The sequence below is a fragment of the Mobula hypostoma genome, chromosome 26 (genome assembly GCF_963921235.1).
Source record: "Mobula hypostoma chromosome 26, sMobHyp1.1, whole genome shotgun sequence".
Classification (NCBI taxonomy): domain Eukaryota; kingdom Metazoa; phylum Chordata; class Chondrichthyes; order Myliobatiformes; family Myliobatidae; genus Mobula; species Mobula hypostoma.
Window position 1 is genome coordinate 25,914,775 of NC_086122.1, and position 20,084 is coordinate 25,934,858.

At 37.9% G+C, this 20,084-nt stretch overlaps 1 protein-coding gene across 1 annotated transcript in view; it reads right to left on the reverse strand.

The window, feature by feature from the left end:
* Nucleotides 1-4,798: 4,798 nt before the first annotated feature.
* eloa (elongin A) overlaps nt 4,799-20,084 on the reverse strand; it is a 71,732-nt gene continuing 56,446 nt past the window's right edge. The window contains exons 8-11 of the mRNA XM_063033559.1: nt 17,644-17,824; nt 13,598-13,706; nt 12,863-13,020; nt 4,799-9,669 (exon numbers count right to left, since the gene is read on the reverse strand). Coding sequence (XP_062889629.1) covers nt 9,608-9,669; nt 12,863-13,020; nt 13,598-13,706; nt 17,644-17,824 — 510 coding nt within the window. The 3' untranslated portion in view covers nt 4,799-9,607. The remainder of the gene's footprint in view (nt 9,670-12,862; nt 13,021-13,597; nt 13,707-17,643; nt 17,825-20,084) is intronic.

Genomic DNA, 20,084 nt, shown 5'->3' on the forward strand with positions numbered 1-20,084 from the left:
CCGGGCACCTGTATTTATACCGAAGTTAAAAACTTTAGCTGATACAACATTTTGCACTTGACAATGCGAAGTATTTACCACCAATACAGGTGGAAACATGTAGTTAAGTATTCATTACTGATACAAGACAAAGTCGAGTTGATCGTCGTATGTACCAATAAATACATATACACAGGTGCAATGAAAAACTTACTTACATAATACTTTATACTTTGTTGTCGCCAAACAATTGATGCTAGAGTGTACAATCATCACAGCGATATTTGATTCTGCGCTTTGCGCTCCCTTAAATACAAATCTATAGTAAATATTAAAATTTTAAATTATGTATCATAAGTAGAAAATAGAAAAGGGAAAGTAAGGTAGTGCAAAAAAAAACGAGATACAGGTCCGGATATTTGGAGGATACGGCCCAGATCTGGGTCAGGATCCGTTCAGCAGTCTTATCACAGTTAGAAAGAAGCTGTCCCTAAATCTGGCCGTACGAGTCTTCAAGCTCCTGAGCCTTCTCCCGGAGGGAAGAGGGACGAAAAGTGTGTTAGTTGGGTGGGTCGTGTCCTTGATTATCCTGGTAGCACTGCTCAGACAGCGTGCCGTGTAAAGTGAGTCCAAGGACGGAAGATTGGTTTGTGTGATGTGCAGCGCTGTGTTCACGAGCAGCGTTCGCAAGAAAAGTAAATTAAACATTAATTTTTAAATTCTTATATAAGCTGTGGATAATTTACTTGGTTATAGTGTTGCTAATCTATTGTGATTAAAGACTTACTGAATGGATGAAGGGAATTGAAATTGAACTTGGTTGGAATGGCCGGATTGTACGGGTCTTTGATGATGGATGTTACCTGCGTGTGGCGCTTCCTATACATACTGCCGCTAGTGTGACGCATTACTCTTTGCAGCTGCATCCCCACACCTTTGTATTGCTGCACCATACCATGACACATCCAGTCAGGATACGCTCAAGAGCAACCTCCTAAGGAAAACGCACCAATATATTTACTTTTTTAATGATCGCATTTATGTGCCAGGCCTGGCGCAGCTCATCCGATACGTTAACACGCAGAAATTTAAAGCTGCTGATCTCTCACTGTGGACTTCCGAGAGTCAGACTCTTGAATAGACCTATGGTATGACCTAACAATCTACCTCATTATGACCTTGCACTGCACTTTCTCTGTAGTTTTTACACTTTATTCTGTGTTATTATTTTACCTTGGTCTATCTAAATGCACTGTGAGACGATTCGATCCGTGTGAGCAGTATGCAAGACGAGATTTCCACTGTACAAGTAAACCAAACCAATCAGCTCTTTAGGTTTACTGACATTGACCAAGAAGTGGTTGTTGCAAAACTGCTCCAACGGGTGCCTTATCTTTCAATACTGTACTGATTCATTGTCACATGTGATGAATCCAGCAGCTTTGGAGCCATGCTTGGCCACTCAATAATACCACTTTATTTGTACAGCACCTTATTAATGCAAATATCAAAACAGCCAATCACGTGGCAGAAGCTCGAGGCATAAAAGCATGTAGACATGGTCATGAGGTTCAGTTGTTGTTCAGACCAAACATCAGAATGGGGGGGGGGAAAAGTAATGTGATCTAAGTGACTTGGATCGTGGAATGATTGTTGGTGCCAGATGGGGTGGCTTCAGTATGTCAGAAACTCCTGGGATTTCCACAAACAACAGTCTCCAGAGTTTACAGAGAATGGTGCGGAAAAGCAAAAATAAAACATCGAGTAAGTGGCAGTTTTGTGGGCCAAAATACCTTGTTAATCAGAGGGGTCAGAGGAGAATGGCCAGACTGGTTCAAGCTGACAGAAAGGCAGCTGTATCTCAAATAGCCAGTTTAAAACAGTGGTGGCAGAAAAGCATCACTGAATGCATAACATGAAGTGGATGGGCTAAAACAGAAGATCACCAACATACACTGTGGCCATGTTCTTAAGTACAGGAGGTACCTAATAAAATGGCCTCTGAGTGTACATGGTTAGCAGAACTTGTAACAGTCCTGTAATAACCTAATTTCCCTCCAACAACTTTCTTCTCCTCCTCCTTCCCTTCTGTATAATTTCAGGATCTTACAATACTTACAAGCCCTCATTCCTAGGGTTTTGGAGAAAGTGCATGCAACAATAGTGGATAAGGACACAAGAGACTGCTGTTGCTGGAATCCAGAACATCACTTAAAGCATTGGGGGAAGAGAGTGGATCAGGCAACATCAATATATCAGGATTTATTCTAATACAGGTGAATGGTCTCAACCTGAAACATCAACTGCTCATTTCCATTCATAGATGCAGCCTGACCAAGATCCTCCAGCACTGTGTGTTGCAGTAGTGAATGTGTTGATTGTCACCCGCCAAAATTCTGAAAAGCACATCTCTATCAGCAATATTTGAGAAAGAAGGTAGGCAGAAAGCTGGAAACCAAGGGCCAGTTAACCTAATGTATCATTGGGGTACCACAGGGATCAGCACTGGAGCTGATATCATGTATTTATCAATTTATCATAATAGTGATTACCTAGATGAAGGGACGGTAGGCTATTGCTGAATAGTATTCTATGGTTAAATTAAAGATAATACAAAACAACAAGTTAGAAGTGGGGGGGGGGAGAGAACAGAATATGACTGGGCAAAAAAAAAAATTAGCAAATGTATAATAAAGGTAAACAGGTTTACCTAGTTTGGTGTGAAGAATAGAATAGCTGAATTTCATTGGTAGCGACTACAAAATGTTGAATTGTAAAAGGAACTAAACCTCTTCATACAAGTTTTCAATATTTATTGAATAGTTATTTATTATTAATGTTTTTTTTGTATTTGCACGGTTCCTTTGCATATTAGTTGGGGGTGGTGGTCTTTCATTGATTCTACAGTTTCTTGGTATTTACAGTGAATGCCCACAAGAAAACGAATCTCAGGGTTGTATCAGGTGACACAGATGTACTTTGATAATTTGCTTTGAACAGCCAAACAGGTACAAAAAGCAATTTGGAATGCAGAAGGTATGCTTGGATTTTTGCAAGGCAAGGTAGTTATAATACAAAACAGGGTGACAACCCACAAATGAGGCTATAAGCTATGTACAGTGCTGCAGCTTCGTTTCCTACAGGAACATAAATGAGGTGGAAGCACTTCAGATAATAATCACTGTGCTCATTCCTGGGATGAAGGGATTGATGTAGAGTATGAGGAAAAATTGAACCTATATTCATAGTTTAGCATGAATGAGGTGAAACAAGTATTGGAATACAAGATTGAGGCTGCTTGATGAAGTGGATACTGAGCGGAAGTTTCCAAATATAGGGAAATCTAAAGTTGGGGAATTATTTGAAAAATAACGCATTGCTCTTTCAAAGAAACAAAAATTTATTCTCAAAGAAAGATGTGAATCTATGTAATTCTCTATTACCAGTCCTTCGATTACTGTTCTTACTAAACTCTGGAACTTCCAACAAGAATACCTTCACAAAAAGGACTACTCAACACCACTTCAAAGCCACTTAAAGATGTGCAATAAAATATAGTCTTGACAGCAATACCCAGATTTTTAAAAAATATTTTAAAGACTCTTACATTAAGCTTCACTGTGATCCTTAGCCCCTGCACAACTAGTTAAGTCTCTTACTCAGTTTATAGAAACATAGAAAACCACAAACCTACAAAGCTGTGCTGAACATGTCCTTACTATACCTTAGAACTACCTAGGCTTACCCATAGCCCTCTATTTTTCTAAGCTTCATGCATCCACCCAGAAGTCTCTTAAAAGACCCCAACGTATCCGCCTCCTCCACCACCGCAGGCAGCCCATTCCATACACTCACCACTCTGCATAAAAAAACTTACCCCTGACATATCCTCTGTACCTACTTCCAAGCACCTTAAAAATATGCCCTCTCGTGCTAGCCATTTCAGCCCTGGGAAAAAGCCTCTGACTATCCATGCCTCTCATTATCTTGTACACCTCTATCAGGTCACCTCTCATCCTGTATCGCTCCAAGGAGAAAAGGCCGCATTCACTCAACCATTCTCATAAGGCATGCTCCCCAATCCAGACAACATCCTTGTAAATCTCCTCTGCACCCTTTCCATGGTTTCCATGTCCCTCCTGTACTGAGGTGACCAGAATTGAGCACAGTACTCCAAGTGGGGTCTGACCAGGGTCCTATATAGCTGCAACATTACCTTTATATAACATTGGCTTGGCAGAAGTGCGCAGAATTATAACGACAGACAGTCAACTTGGCAATGGTGGTCAAGAGGGAGGGAAGGGGTGAGATAAAGTAATAAAGGGAATAGTTCCTCATAAAAATGCAACTTCAAATGAAAAGCAATGCATTCACAACTTAAGCTTACTCAAAACAGCCAGGAAGTTTTCACCTAATTCAAATTTTCCAATACAGAATCTTTCAAATACATATTTGAAATCTTTGTGTAAAAATACACAAATTATTGATTTTAAATTGTAATTTCTATAATATTTGAAAAAAATTCTAAATGTTATATTTTAAATACACAAAAGGAATCCAACTAGGAAGCCTTAGAGATTCCCAATATAACTGATTTTAACTGATTATACTTTATGGATATAAATTTCGGTCTTTAACTAAAACCAAATACTGTAATTATACGACTGATTGATGTGGCTTTCAGTAGTGAAATGTTCTTCAATAATCAGAAATCAATCATCTAAGTTATGAAGACCTATAAAATCAACTATTTTTTTCATATTTTCATTTTATTCAAAGAATACAGTTAAGTCTTTGAATATTTTCACACTTTCACCAGCATTGATAATTTAACAAGAAAAAACTCAGAATATACATGTTTCTTTACTCAGAACCACCATAAACCACTGTGTATGAATATACAATGAAAATCAAACTGAAAGGAAGCTTTGTACATATTTATCTATGAAATCTTCAGCCACACTGAAAAAAGCAAAAATTTAAGCCCTAAGCAAAATAATCTAATGTGCCAACAATGTTACAAGAATTGGTTCTCAAATCTTTCAGACTCTTTTGCTGTATTGATAAATTTGTTGATGAATTTTAGTTTGTCCCAAATGCACCGGTGAAAATTCCATGTCTTAGCCCTGCAGACATTGTAGCTGTAGGGAAGTGAAAATCCTACTTGTTCCAAAGTAACTATACTATCCTCCTCAATACATCAAATGTCCTATTCAGACACAAGTTTTATTCACAAGCCCCAGCTGGGAGTTTCTAGATTAGTCCTAACTGAATATTTTTTAAAGAACAAACATCCAGTTTGGAAGAGTTCTGTTCAGAAAATTCAGAAACCAACTAATTTAATTTTCAGTGTATTCAAAAATTATAATATATTGTTAAAATTACTTTCACGTAAATACACTTTAGAGATCTTGTCCAGAGTACTATTTTAGGTTTAAACAAATTATGAGTTAAGTGATGTTCTTGGAAATTCTCCAAAGTAAATTTTGGTAATATTTAAATTTTAGATACTATTGAAAAAGGCAATTTAAATAAACTTCAGCATAGAAACTCAGAAAGATATTCAGTTCTCAGAATCAAAACAATTAGGGTCTGACATTGTCCAGTTCACTTCTCACAGTACACTTAAAGGTTACCCTACAGCCCAAAACAAAAAGTAAAGGAACACAAGAGTCATGTTAAATCAGATGAAATTAAAACATGTCTGTGACCAGATTTGATCTTTTTACTTTGTTGTGACCAGATAAAAGAAAATTATTACCCATACATCTCTAATCCATTGTAACCCAAAAGTTTAATTAGTATTAGACTAAATTAATATTGGAAAAAACAGCTTCGTAACAATCATAATTTCTAATGTTATGATATTTCTTTGTAAAACACATGTAAGACATTTAAAATAAAGGTTTATTTGGTCCAATATTATACTTAATATATATTTAACACCAAGTACCATTTGGTGTACAGTTAAAGGAAGAATATTACTTGACCAGCCTCCTGCAATAATACTCTATTTTTTCTTTAGGTTGTTTTCCCTCCTAAACAATCCCACCACATTGCATCCATTTGCAGATATTTGGTTGACAATACCTGAGTTCAGTCACTGTAGTCCTTACCTCTGAAACAATAGTGAAAAAAAATTGCTCATTGTTGAAGTTTGCAATGTACACCTTTACCTTAGGTATACAATGTCTACTTAGATAAAACGCAAGGTGCTTCGCAGATACAAGAGGTGGACAAGTAATTAAAATCAGGAAAGCAGGAGTCAATTTTTGATGAAGACATTCTCCAATAACAGAGGAAACTAAAATTTATCGAATTGGCTGGTAATATAACATCCTATTTTAAGGGACATGAATTAACATATAACAGACCCTTTGAAAGTAAATTAACAGAAGTACTTGGTGACAATGTGCTATAAAAAAAGACTTGAATAACCTGTAATCCCATATTTACACTTTAACTTCCTGTAGTTTAATGCCAACTATGTACATTTCAATATCCTTTTTCATTTATTTTATGAGAATACAATACTTGTAATTTATGAAAAGTGTCACATAACCTGGAGCTGAGATGCCAAAGTGTCACAATTCTTCCAATCAGACTTATATCATGATGACAACACAAAGAAATGTAGAAATTTTCTTTTTGAGGAGGAGGAGCAGTTCAGAAATTTCAGTATTTCTTAAGTGTACTATCATATTTTTAAAATAAAGATTAGTTTTCATTCTATTTAGTGGAAATGCTGCTACTGGTTTCTACGTACGGTGTGGACGGACAAGCATGAGCATTGGTAATAACTATTCTACTGTAGAAACAAATCATCCAACATGTGTTCTCCCAGTTGTTTACTTTAAAATATCCAGCACCAGCACTCTAAAAATTGCTGTCAAATGAAATAAGTGAAATGCTTTAAATATCAACTCTAAGGAAGCAATATAATACCAGAACATCATGCCAAAGCCTTCTTCCCAGCTGACAGTGGTTAAAATTGAAAGGGCTTGACATATTGAACAGGAAGAACCCATTTCCCTCAATAGAGAGGTCAATGCCTACAGGATGATGAATCAAATTAACTAGTAGAAATACAGGGGAATGAGGGAATAAACTTTGAGGGTGGCAGGAGTCTCGAATTACAATTTGAATGAGTGATAGTAACTGAAATCTGCCACTTTTTGCAAGTTCCTGGGTGAATATGAAATGCATACCATAAGACCACAGGGCAAGATCTTTGATGTGGGAATAGCTTAAATAGCTCATTTTGCCTAGTCGAGACAGGGTGGGTCAAATTGCCACTGAATCTGTGACTTTCCATAAAGCAACCTTCTAATCTTAGTCATATTGGCAGTGGGGTACATGTCAGGCAGAGTAATCTACCTGCCAAGAAGATACACTAGAATAGAAGCATGTTAACAAAGTAGTGCACTTTTCAGTAGTTAGATTTATATTTTCAGAACTAGAAACAGCTACATACCTGGTTGGGAATGAATGAATAATACATGGAAGAGAGGATTTAAAGATATAAAAGTTACATTGTCGAGGATATTATGTAAAAATAAAGGACACCCAGATTCAAAATAGTAACCTTGAGTAGCTTTAAAAGACATCATATATCCATGAAACAAACTCAAATCATTTACAATAGTCATCTGAATCCATTCCTGGAAAACACTGTGCCCATCCAATTAAACACACGGTTACATTTTATACTTTTTTTAAAAAACAGATGCAACTTGAGCCTCAGATCTGATTTTTTAATAACTGTCTTTTTAGCACATATGTGATGAAGTTCATAGTTCAATTAGGCATCATTGCCATAACTGTAATTGCATAATCTAAACTGGCTGTTTGAGATTCTACATACAATGTACAATAAATACATTCATTCCATGGTATATTAATGGTTCTTTATAACATTGTTAAATATTTGTTCACATCCCCTCAAAATAAATGTTTATATTTCCTCTTTAAATATCTATCTCATATTTATTTCATATCATCTTCCTCTCACATAATGCACCCACTAAAATAGCACCATATCGGTGTAGGATCTGAAACTCTGTTTTCAACATATTCGTGATGACCTCTGCCGGGTAACTGTGTCTTGTAATTGGGTTTGACCTAGATCAATTCACAGTGCATTTACAAAGACACACACTGCTTAACAAACATGAGAAAGTCTGCAGATGAGGGAAATCCAAAGCAACACACACAAGATTCTGGAGGAACTCAGCAGGCCAGGCAGCATCTATGGAAAAGAGTGAACAGTCAATGTCTCGGGCCGAGATCCTTCATCAGGACTTCTTCATCAAATATTGACTGTTTATTCTTTCCCATAAGATGCTGCCTGGCCTGCTGAGTTCCTCCAGCATTTTGTGTGCGTCGCACTGCTTAACAAAATTATGTCAACAGCATTAATCAAAATGCACATCCAGGCAAATTTTACTGAACAGACCAGGACTTTCATCTGTGTAACCTGCAAGTGAGATAGGCAATTTCCACTCTCCACCCTCCTATGCCCACAACAAATGAAAAAATTTAGTGTTATTGGTATGATTCCATGGGCGGGAATCTGCCTGCAGAATATGAATCAACTTATAGTTGTCAAAGATAAAGCAACATTTTAAAAAAATTGTGTCACTTCAGAATTAACATTAGTGCTTTTAATGAATCACATCAATCCTGTTGTCGGTGAAATGGGCAACTTAAATAATCCCAAATAGACCTAGAGAAAATATAGCCATCCTAATGCCAAGATAAACATTCACTGAAACGAATGGTGAAATCCTGAAGCTTTGTCTTAGCAAATACCAGCAAATTAATAAATTGTCTTATCATTTTATATGCTTCCCTCCACATCCACAAAACATAAAATACCCAAATCCAAAATAAAAATCCATGATCATTTTCTGGACAAAGCCCCAAGAAAATAACCAACATACTTGTCAATGTCACATATTTACTTACAGTACAAGGACTTTATTAGCAAAAAAAATCATGTTACCACAGAAAAAAAAAGTCAAAATGGCACTAATTATTTCTGTGACTGCATTCCTTTATCCACAGTGTCAATGTAATTTATGACCTATTTCATTCTACCCAATGGAACAACTGGTTCAAAATACTAGCATGAGAACAAAAAGATTGGCACAACAGTAAAAGATGATATGAAAGAACAAAAGGGAAAGAACATTTTAACGCCAATACTGTAACATTGATGTTGACTGGGCCTGAAATCTGCTGCCATTAAAACTAACTTCACTTTGTGAAGACAAAAAATTTTAAAACGTAATGGGATTTTCTTTTTAAAAATAGTGATTCAATTTGTGCAACAAGGCTGGCCCAAGTGTTGTTTATACATGAACATCCTAAAATAAAAGTACACTCAATGCTCTAATGAGAAGAGCTTACATTTCTGCTTCTAAAATGTAGAATGATAAAATATTTTTAAAAAATAAGATGTAATTCTCGGCATCATCTCAAGCACACATACTGTCTTTTGAGTTCTTGGTATTGCAAATTGTACCCTTGTGTTTTCGAGCACAAAATGGATCAGAATGGGACAGTTGATACAGCACTTTAAGGAGCTGGTGATGTCACTGTTCTGTCCATCTTTCGCCCATTCAATTTACCTTCGACTAAAACGGTTCTTGAAAAATTTTATTGTTTTTGCCATCATTGGTGCAATTTCTGAAAACAAAAGAAAGTAAAAATTGTAAATACGATTTAAACTGAAGTTTATCTTTAATTAAATTAGTAATCTGGTTGATTATTGTTACTAATGAACCAGTTAGTAACAGTGCAATTGTACAATACATGTACAATGAAAAAAAACTTTGTTTTGCATGCCATCCATACAAATCATTTTGTCACATCAGTATATTAAGGTAGAACAAGGGAACAGCAATAACAGACTGTTACAGTTACAGAGAAAGTACAATGCAGACAGACAGTAAGATGTAAGACCACAATGAGGTAGATTGTGAGGTCAAGAATCCATCTAGTCATACAACTGAGTTACTACATAGTTTCATAACAGCAGATAAAAGCTGTCCTTGAGCTTGGTAGTATGTGCTTTCAGATTTTTGCATCTTCTACCCAATGGGTGGAGGTAAAAGAGAGAATGTACAGGGTGGTTAGAGTCCTTGATTATGCTGGTTGCTCTACTGAGGCAGTGGGAAGTGTAGACACAGTACATGGAGGGGAGGCTGGGTTTCGTGATGTGCTAAGCTGTATATACAACTCTGTAGTTTCTGTCAGTCACAGGCAAATCAGTTGCAACTGCAAGCTGCGATACACATCAAAGTTGCTGGTGAACGCAGCAGGCCAGGCAGCATCTCTAGGAAGAGGTACAGTCGACGTTTCAGGCTGAGACCCTTTGTCAGGGCTGTTAGTCCTGACGAAGGGTCTCGGCCTGAAACGTCGACTGCACCTCTTCCTAGAGATGCTGCCTGGCCTGCTGCATTCACCAGCAACTTTGATGTGTGTTGCTTGAAATTCCAGCATCTGCAGAATTCCTGTTGTTTGCAAGCTGCGATACTTCCTTTGGTGCATCTATAAAAAATTGGTGAGGGTCAATTGTGCCATGCCAAATTTTTTAGCTTCCCGAAAGATTAAAGTGCTGGTACACTTTTTTTTTGGCTATGGCATCTGCATGATTGGACAGGACAGGGTATTGGTGATCTTCACTAGTATTTCAGTTTTTGTATCACATGGCTTTGGTTTTCAGACCAAACATTCTTTGAGCTTTAAAGACAAGAAGCCACATACACCTCCGCCTCTGCTAATATAACGTTTAGAACGATTACCAGGAAAAGCCCATGTAAACTAGGATAACTGTCTGCAACATTCGGGAATTAATTGATCTCTGATCACAGTCTTCCACTTCCCAAAATCAAAAATTGTATTTATTGATACCTCATACTAGAAATAATAGGATGTGACTAGACAAAGCAATTCCAAAACTTAATGTCAACATTTACAACGCACTTTGTAAAATACAAATCATTTCCATTGTTCTAACACTTTTAAAAAGTGATTCTTATCAATACTTTTTAACAACAATAACTAAGCAAATTTTATGCTTAAAACATGAAATAAAAATTCTACTATTCTCAAGTTTTCTTTTCCCCTCAGCAACTGCTGAAGGTTATAGTTTGGGGACTAGACTGGAGATAATTGATGCAAATCATGCAATGGGCCTATCCAGAGATCCAGTTTGCAACTCCGTGTTCCAGAGAACAATTACCAAACTTGAATCCAAATATCTTAAACACAAAATAATCTGCAGATGCTGGGGTCAAATATCTTACTGTGCAAAAAGGTTTCTTCCTCTGCAATCGCCGATCATTCAAATAACATCTATTAAGGGATTGCGAATAGCAGAAAACTTTATATGTCATATAACCAAGGAACTAATTATAGGATAATAAGACCAAGGAACTAATTATAGACGACAGGAGAGGGAAACCAGAGGTCCAAGACCCAGTCTTCATCAGAGGTGGAGAGGGTAGGCAACTTTAAATTTAGGCGTGAGGAGAGAGAGCAGCACGCCGCGCGTGCGCAGCTCTCCAGTGAAAAATGATATTGTATCCGTTATATAGGGGCCGTGGACAATTCTGATTTGATGGAGACGGACGTGAAAGCACAGAGGAACATCTGGAGAAATTTCTGAAATGCCAGTTCGCTGCTGTCGTTACTGCGCGGTCAGAAATCTTCCGGAGGGAAGGCCTCAAAATCCCCGGCTTTGCCTGCTGTTGGCGACCGAGATTAAGGTCGAATCGTTCGGACAGAGATGGCGCTCAAGTACTCGGTGTCGGAGAGCTGATCGGAGGCCCGAAGTTTTTGGATGACTCAGAGTCAGACTGTGGTCGTGGCATGGCAGGGAGAGTTTTTCTTCCTTCTCCCGTCTGCCTGAGATGCGGGGCATTTGAGAGACTTTGAATTTCTTACTGTGCTCATGGACTTCATCAAGTTAAGGTATTGTTGCACTGTTGTAACTATATGTTATAATTATGTGGTTTTGTCAGTTTTTTCAGTCTTGGTCTGTCCTGTGTTTTGTGATATCACATCGGAGGAAATATTGTATCATTTCTTAATGGATGCATTACTAAATGACAATAAAAGAGGACTGCGTGTCTTCATAATCTAAAAATTCCTGTGTGTTGCTATTTCAGAGGACCTGTACTGGACCCAGCATGCGAGTGCGACTGTGAAGAAAGCATGGCAGTGCTTCTGATTCCTCAGCACTTTGTGGAGATCCAGCATAACATCTAAAACTTTGAAAACTTCTATGGGTGTGCAGTGGAGATGCCTTGGGATGGAAAATCCTAGAAAAAGAAGTGGACCCTATCTAGTACATCATGGGAAAAGCCCTCCCAGCCATTGAGCACATCTACACGAAACACTGTCATAGGATAGCAGCATTCAACACCAGAGATCTCCACCACCAAGGTCATGCTTTCTTCTCACTGCTGCCATCAGGTAGAAGATACAAGAGCCTCCGAATTCGCATCACCAGATTCAAGTACAGTTACTACCCCTCAACCATCAGGCTCTTGAACACAAGGGGATAACTACACTCAACTCCACTAGCTCCATCACTAAAGTGTCCCCACAACCAATGATCTCACTTTCAAGGACTCTTTATCTCATTATCTTATGTTCTTGTTATTTATTGCTATGTATTTATATTTGCATTTGCACAGTTTGTTGTCTTCCACATTCTGCTTGATTTTTCATCAATCCTGTTTAGTTACTATTCCATAGGTTCGCTGAGCAGGCCAACAAGAAAATGAACACAAGGTTGTATATCACAACATACATATACTTTGATAATAAAATTTACTTTGAACATATACATTTTATTTAAAAAATAACTTACTTTTGACTTGTTTCTTTGATTCATGGATTCCTCCTCCACTGTTGGGAATTGCCACACTTGATGCTGAGGAGCCATGGCTGGAACTAGGCCCTGGACCATCAAAGGACTGGTTTCCTCCCCCACTGCTACTGTTTCCTATTTGACTCTGCACCTTTATCCTATAGAAAACAGTTTTAAGACATTTAAAAAGTAAGGCTAACTTCAACTTCCTGATTCATTCTACAAAATGTACAGATTGAGGGTCTGAAGTTTCACAATATAAGAAATAAAAACAAATTTAAGTTTTTGGACAAAATAATATAAACACAGAAATATAACAAGGTAGTGGAGGCCACTGAGCCCTTTGAACCTGCTTGGCCTTTCAGTATTATTATTGCTGGTCTTCAGACTCAATTCCTATTCTCTCCCCAGATCCTTCCATGGCTTTGTTTCTGGAAATGTGTTTTGATTTGGCAGGTATTCAATTACTTGGTCAGATATTCAATTACAGAATTCTGAGGGAGAGAAATTCACAGAATGAAGAAATTGCTGATCTCTCTCCTAAGTGTCATAACCAACACCCCAAGACTGTGACCATCCACACTCCTCCTTGAATCCCAACTCTGAAGCCTTATCAGAATCTTGTAATATTAAATGCAAACATCATTTTTAGTTGGACAAGAATATTACCGTTAATGGTATGACTTGCAAATTAAGAGTTTACATGCATTATAAGAAAATAAACAATAGAATCACCTTAGGGGTGCCGGAACAGACATTCCAGTCCCATGCTTCTCCTGCCTGCGCCTTACATCTCTCGGTGGTTTAACCTCCGTGTTTAGGAAGGCCAGCTTTGCCTGACGGCCTATTTATAAAGAACATGAAACTTAGTACTTGGAGCCACCTAATTCATCCACTGCACACATCTCATTTCTGTTGAAATATTCCAGATCTTATAATATATACATACAATTGACAATTTTACCCAGCAGGAGAAATATTTATTGAAAATTAGAATGCAATCTGCATTTCTGATGATTGAATTTTAACATTAGGCTCAGTGGGCTGATAGCACATTCATCACATATTGGATCCTTGAAGAGGACCACAACATTGTCATTGGGTTTGGAGGCTTGCGTGCCTCAACGACCCGGAGAGCTGTGTTGGCTGGGGTCACTGCTTCGTGCTTTGGCTCTTGGTGGGGTCACCCATGCCGAACAGGTCAAAGGGAAAAGGCCAGACTAAGAGTGGTTCACTGGTCCTCCAGGTTCAAGGGTTCAGCTCAGGGTAAACCAAAATTTATTACGGAAACAGCAACGGAGAATCCTTCTACATCTGAGTGTGACGGTATTCCTGAGTCTCCACTCAGGACCTGCATGACTGACAGTAGTGAAAACCAACAGGAAGCTACTGACACGATGGAAGCCTTGACCACCACTGGAAGTCCTAAACATGACCAGAGATGGAGGACCTTCATTGCTGTCCTAAACACCAGTGGCATAACAGGCAGATCAATCAAATCAAACAAATCGGATATGCACATCCAATAGGTTAATTTGTAAAATACTACTTCTATGTAAATAATGACAAAATTCATGACATTTTAGGATGAATTAGAATCTCAAAATTAGTTAGTTAAGAAGCAACACTTGTAAACTATACTAATTTTGTATCATCTCCTTTCCGAATCACGAAAGTCAATAAAAACATGCAGGAATTCATCAGGGTCATTAATTTATGAAGTAGTAATTAAGAGTCCCTGTACAATGACCTGGAGAACAGAATTCAAATCCACCACAGCAGCTAGTAATTTAGCTAACTGATTAAAATCTGAAATGAAGAAAAAAAACTTGTATTTGCAATGGTGACCATGAAACTACTAGATTATCATCATGTTCTTTTGAGAGGCATCTGCCATGCCTTCTCATCCTAGTTCACAGCAATACAAATTCCCTCTAAAAAGCGCAACAAACATAAAAAAACACAACTGATAAAATGCAAATAAACCACGCAGCAGAGAACTTGGTTAGTCACCAGGCTCGGAATCAATAAACAAATCCTATCTAGCTCATCCTCTAAAATACAGCTCTAACAGTACGATGTCTAATGGCACAGATTTTATTATATCACATCATCATACCCTTTAGCCTGCACCAGGCTCCATGTCCTATGCCAGGTGACAACATGGAGGTACTTCACCTGTGAGTCGGCTGCGGTGATATACTGCATCCGTAACTCCTGATGTGGCCTTCTATATATTGGTGAGACCCGACGCAGGCTGGCAGATCATTTCGCTGAACACCTACGCTCTGTCCGCCAGAGAAAGCAGGATCTCCCAGTGGCCACACATTTTAATTCCATGTCCCATTCCCATTCTGGTATGTCTATTCACGGCCTCCTCTACTGTCAAGATGAAGCCACACTCAGGTTGGAGGAACAACACCTTATATTCTGTCTGGGTGGCCTCCAACCTGATGGCATGAACATTGACTTCTCAAACTTCCACTAATGCCCCACCTCCCCCTCGTACCCCATCCGTTATTGATTTATATATACACATTCTTTTTCTCTCTTTTCTTTTTCTCCCTCTGTCCTTCTCACTATACCCCTTGCCCATCCTCTGGTTTTTCCCCCCCTCCCCCTTTTCTTTCTCCCTGGGCCTCCTGTCCCATGAAACTCTCATATCCCTTTTGCCAATCAACTGTCCAGTTCTTGGCTCCATCTCTCCCCCTCCTGTCTTCTCCTATCATTTCGGATCTCCCCCTCCCCCTCTCAAATCTCTTACTAGCTCTTCTTTCAGTTAGTCCTGACGAAGGGTCTCAGCCCGAAACGTCGACTGTACCTCTTCCTAGAGATGCTGCCTGGCCTGCTGCGTTCACCAGCAACTTTTATGTGTGTTGCGAGGTATACAGTAGGGTTGGTGTGGTTCCGGGAGTTCCCAGCAGCGTAGAGTAGCAGGAGTATTGAATGCACTCCAAATGTCCACATCAAAAGCAAGTTACAAATAGCATACTGGCAGAGCTAACAATAAGAGGCAGGATAACATGGACTCATTGGTGAATTCTCAAATCAAGGTCGTTACTGACAGTGCCCAGAGGAACCACTCACTGCCGACATCCTGCTTATTCCTTCTTACTACCCTGGTTCCCAGGACATCTCAGTTCCAAACCTTGTATCATTGTTGGGTCAAATAAGGACAACAGAATTGAACTGCAGAGATACAAGCATAGTGACAGAAAGCCTTAATAATGTAATATCAAAGGGAAAACTCTTCACTAACTTAGTGATACCTAGGATAATGGATGATGCATAGTAATTCAACAAGATAGCAGCCATGCCCAATCATCTTCAGCTTTTTAACCAATGACTTTGCTTCCATCATAAGATCTTAAGAAGGAATAATTGTACAATATTTAATGCCATTTACAACCCTCTTTAAAAAAAAATGTAGTAATCCAGACCTGGACAACATTACTTCAATCAGTAAAAAGGACAAAGGCAAGAAAAATGGAAAAATATTGCATGGGCCAAGATGTAGCAAATAATTTTCAAGCCAGGTAATAACCATCTTCAAAAGAGGTGGTTAAACTCTTCCTGACATTCAATTTCAGTTATGCTCATAAATCCCCATCATCAGGGCTACAAAAACAAGTTAGGTGCTGTATTCTGCAGGAGATTCACCACCACACTTTCTAAAGCCTCACAGCCCTTTTTAAGGGACAAGTTAGTTGAATGATGGATTACTCACCAACAATATTCAACATTATTCCAGAAAAGTATCCAGCGTAATTAGTTAAATCTTCCATTCCAATCACTCCTTACATCACAGGGTCACCACAATGGCACTGTAGACTCCCCACAAAATGCACTGCAATAACTGTTCAAGGCCAGCAAGTTCACCACCTCTCAAACTCAGGATCTCAACCACTCAAAAAGAACAAGAGAGCAAGAACAAAAGACTGACAGTTGCAAAATCCCTTAGGCATCAAATATACTTTCTTGAAAATACACCGGCACTTTTTTTGTCACAGTCCTACCAAACAGCAGAACAGATATAGCTTCATCAGATAGACTGCATAGTTCAGGTCTGAGACTCACCATTGCAATCTCTTTAATTGAGATGGAAAATAAAAGCTGGCCCTCATAGTATACATACATTTCATAAATAGTTTTCCTTGCCTATGCCGTTTCTTAATCCAATCATTGCAGAGATGTAGGTTAGCACTAAGTAAATCACCTAATAATTCTGCATCAACAAAGCATGAAGCAAAGTAGATTTATATAAAGAAAATTCAGAAACCAGTTGCCTTAATTTCCATGTTGCATGAGATATGCTGCTCTAAGAATTATAGGAGTCAGTCATTTGGAGCAAAAGTTAATAATATCAACTTTATAATCTTCAGAATAAAGTAACAGAATATTTTATTTTAAAAAATAAATGAAATGGAATTATAATTGCACAAGATGCTTTTCTGTTCATATCTCTACCAGATCTCTGAAAATGTTCTCCAAATGTTACATTTCAAGACTGCTAATTTTTCCTAATTATGAATGTCCAATTTAGTTTGAACTTTACTTTGTAAAGAATGGTGGAAATTGGTTCACACAGTGGGTTCCAGATCAAAGTAACATGGTAAATTACAACAGCTGAAGTGTGCATAATTCAACATTTTGTTTTAAGTACACTACACTGAAGCACTAGAAAAAAAACTAAAGGAATTTGTTACTCTTTATAGCTTAACAAAACGAAGAACCTGACGTGATAGGCTAACAACAATGCATGTCCGAAAAACGCTCTTTACCTTTAGGTTTGCTGGCATGAGCTGAACTAATACTTTGAGTTATCGCACGCAGCTTCTGTTCTCGTTCATCATGGAGACGTAGGTACATTTCACGCCATGACTCAAACTCTTGTCGGTCCTGGTTCTTAAAGTCTCTCTTACAGTGCCTCAACCACAGATGATCAGTCTCTTCAACAAATGTCTAATATGTAAAAAAAAAGAACACTGAACAATTTTGTTTAGTATGCAACAAAGAGTATATTGGAAAGCTGCAAAACAGGGCCATCCAAATTATGGTTGTCAGACCAAATTTGGACAGTAACAACTGCAAAGCTCAGGCTTAGATATTCTGCAGTGCCAGGTCCAAAGACCCAGTTTGTTGGCACTACATTTGCTTCTATATTTTAACATTACATGTGCAAGAAGTCAAGGCCACAACTTCTGCTTTATGTCAAATGTGACTTTCGATGGATATAAGTTTGAGTACGTACCCCAGTCAATAAAATCCTGTTAGAAGAAATTTCTAAAATTTAATTAAACATTTTGAAATTAACCAACTTGAGGATACTTGACCATGTTACCATACACTAGCCATTCTTGGATTTAGAGTACAATGAAGCAAACACTTTCTTTTTGGAGTTCATTAATCCTAATAGATGTTTTAAAAACTTGCCAAGTGTTGTGGCTAAATACATTTTTAACTTGGGTGTTTCCCCAAAAATCTTATCTTTATTCTTGTGGCTTCTTGTAAGGTATATTTGCTGATATTTGCATATTACTTACTGTGATTAAGAAAACCAGACATGTGGAAATTATTTGACCATCCATCACTGCCATTTTGCCACCAATGTAAATTATTTCATCATTCCTATTTGTCTTTCACATCAGAGTTAAATTCCTTCCTCCTTCCTACAGGTCATTTTCCTCCCTTTTACTTAATATATACCACTGCAAAAGAAGCCTATCTCAGAAAAAAGTTAGACATTTTTCAGTTGTGATATTAACTGAATAGCATCATTCACACCTTCTAAAAGCAAAATGAGAATCTAAATGCTTAAGTTGGGAATTATCAGTCTGGGAGAACACAATGGATTGACCAACATCTGTTGGGAATGGGGGACAGGAGTGTTTATTGCTCCAGATTCCAGCATCTGCATTCCCTTGTGTCTGTATTATCAATGTGGATCACACATTATTCTTCAATTGAATGCTCAAAAAGGACACCCCCCCGCCAAAGAAAAGCAACGTGCAGCCACACATTAACAGAATTATATAAACTGACCATCTTCAAAATAGGCACATACACAAAATAGAATAAAACCTTTAAAAACAAGATCATCTTTGAGAGATTTTGGCAAAAGTCTGTGCAATTTTACTAGGTTAAATTTTTTAAATAATGTACAAAGCTATATAACAACAAGTCTAAGTTAATAAATTCCCACACATACAAGTTGATTTCCTTAAACCTTCTCTAACACCAGTGACCCAATATAATGGTCAATGTTCATACGTGAACAACCTTGTGCATTTGGGAATCTCAGTGTCAAATGTAACTATTCATACTGCTCATTACTTACAATTCACTTTGAGCTAGAAACAATACAACAGTAAACATGTACTTTCCTTGTGACTCAGCGGAGTCAACTCGCAATCTATCTCTGCTGATCTCCAGCATGAAAAATAATTTTTAAGAAAGGTACTCACATTACAAATATTTATTAACAGCCTTTGTTAGCAAGTACTAACAGGGTGTCTAATGAACAAGTAGAATGGCTTTCTCCTGTGCAAAGTTTCTGCTCTCAAAGTTGACTTGAATAATGTTCTGGAGAATTAAAGATAATAATAAAATTGTACTTGGCAAGTGTCGATGCCTTTGAGATGAACTGTAAGCCTTTCCATGCAAATTAGACTGTTAAAGTGCCGGGGAAGAGAGAAGCTTGGCAAAGTCTTACTCTATGCAACAAGAACCTCTAATGTATTCACAGATGTCTGATACACAAACTAAATGACAACAAAAAAAGAATGTTTATATAAAAATTACGAAGATGGCATGGAAATACTACATATCAGCCTACAAACACAGCACAATTCTTGTCCAAATGCTTACAGAACAGCTGAGAACTGATAAAATTCTCAAACTTGTAGAAAATGTCAAATAAGGGTTTTAAAAATGACTTGCGTTACTACTAGATCTCCTAACTTAGTCAGACTCTGCTCTTCAGGATGTCTGATAGCAACATTTGTAGCAAGTTCAGACTATCTGACATTTTGGAAGCTCTTTTGAAAACAGTAATTTCATTCTTCGTACCTGCCCGTCTGACACAGTATATTTCTGAAGCCTGCAGCAAGGTATGTTGCTGTGCATTAGGTAAAACTATTACCCCAAACCTCACACACGAGGGAATCTGCAGATGCTGGAATTTCAAGCAACACACATAAAAGTTGTTGGTGAACGCAGCAGG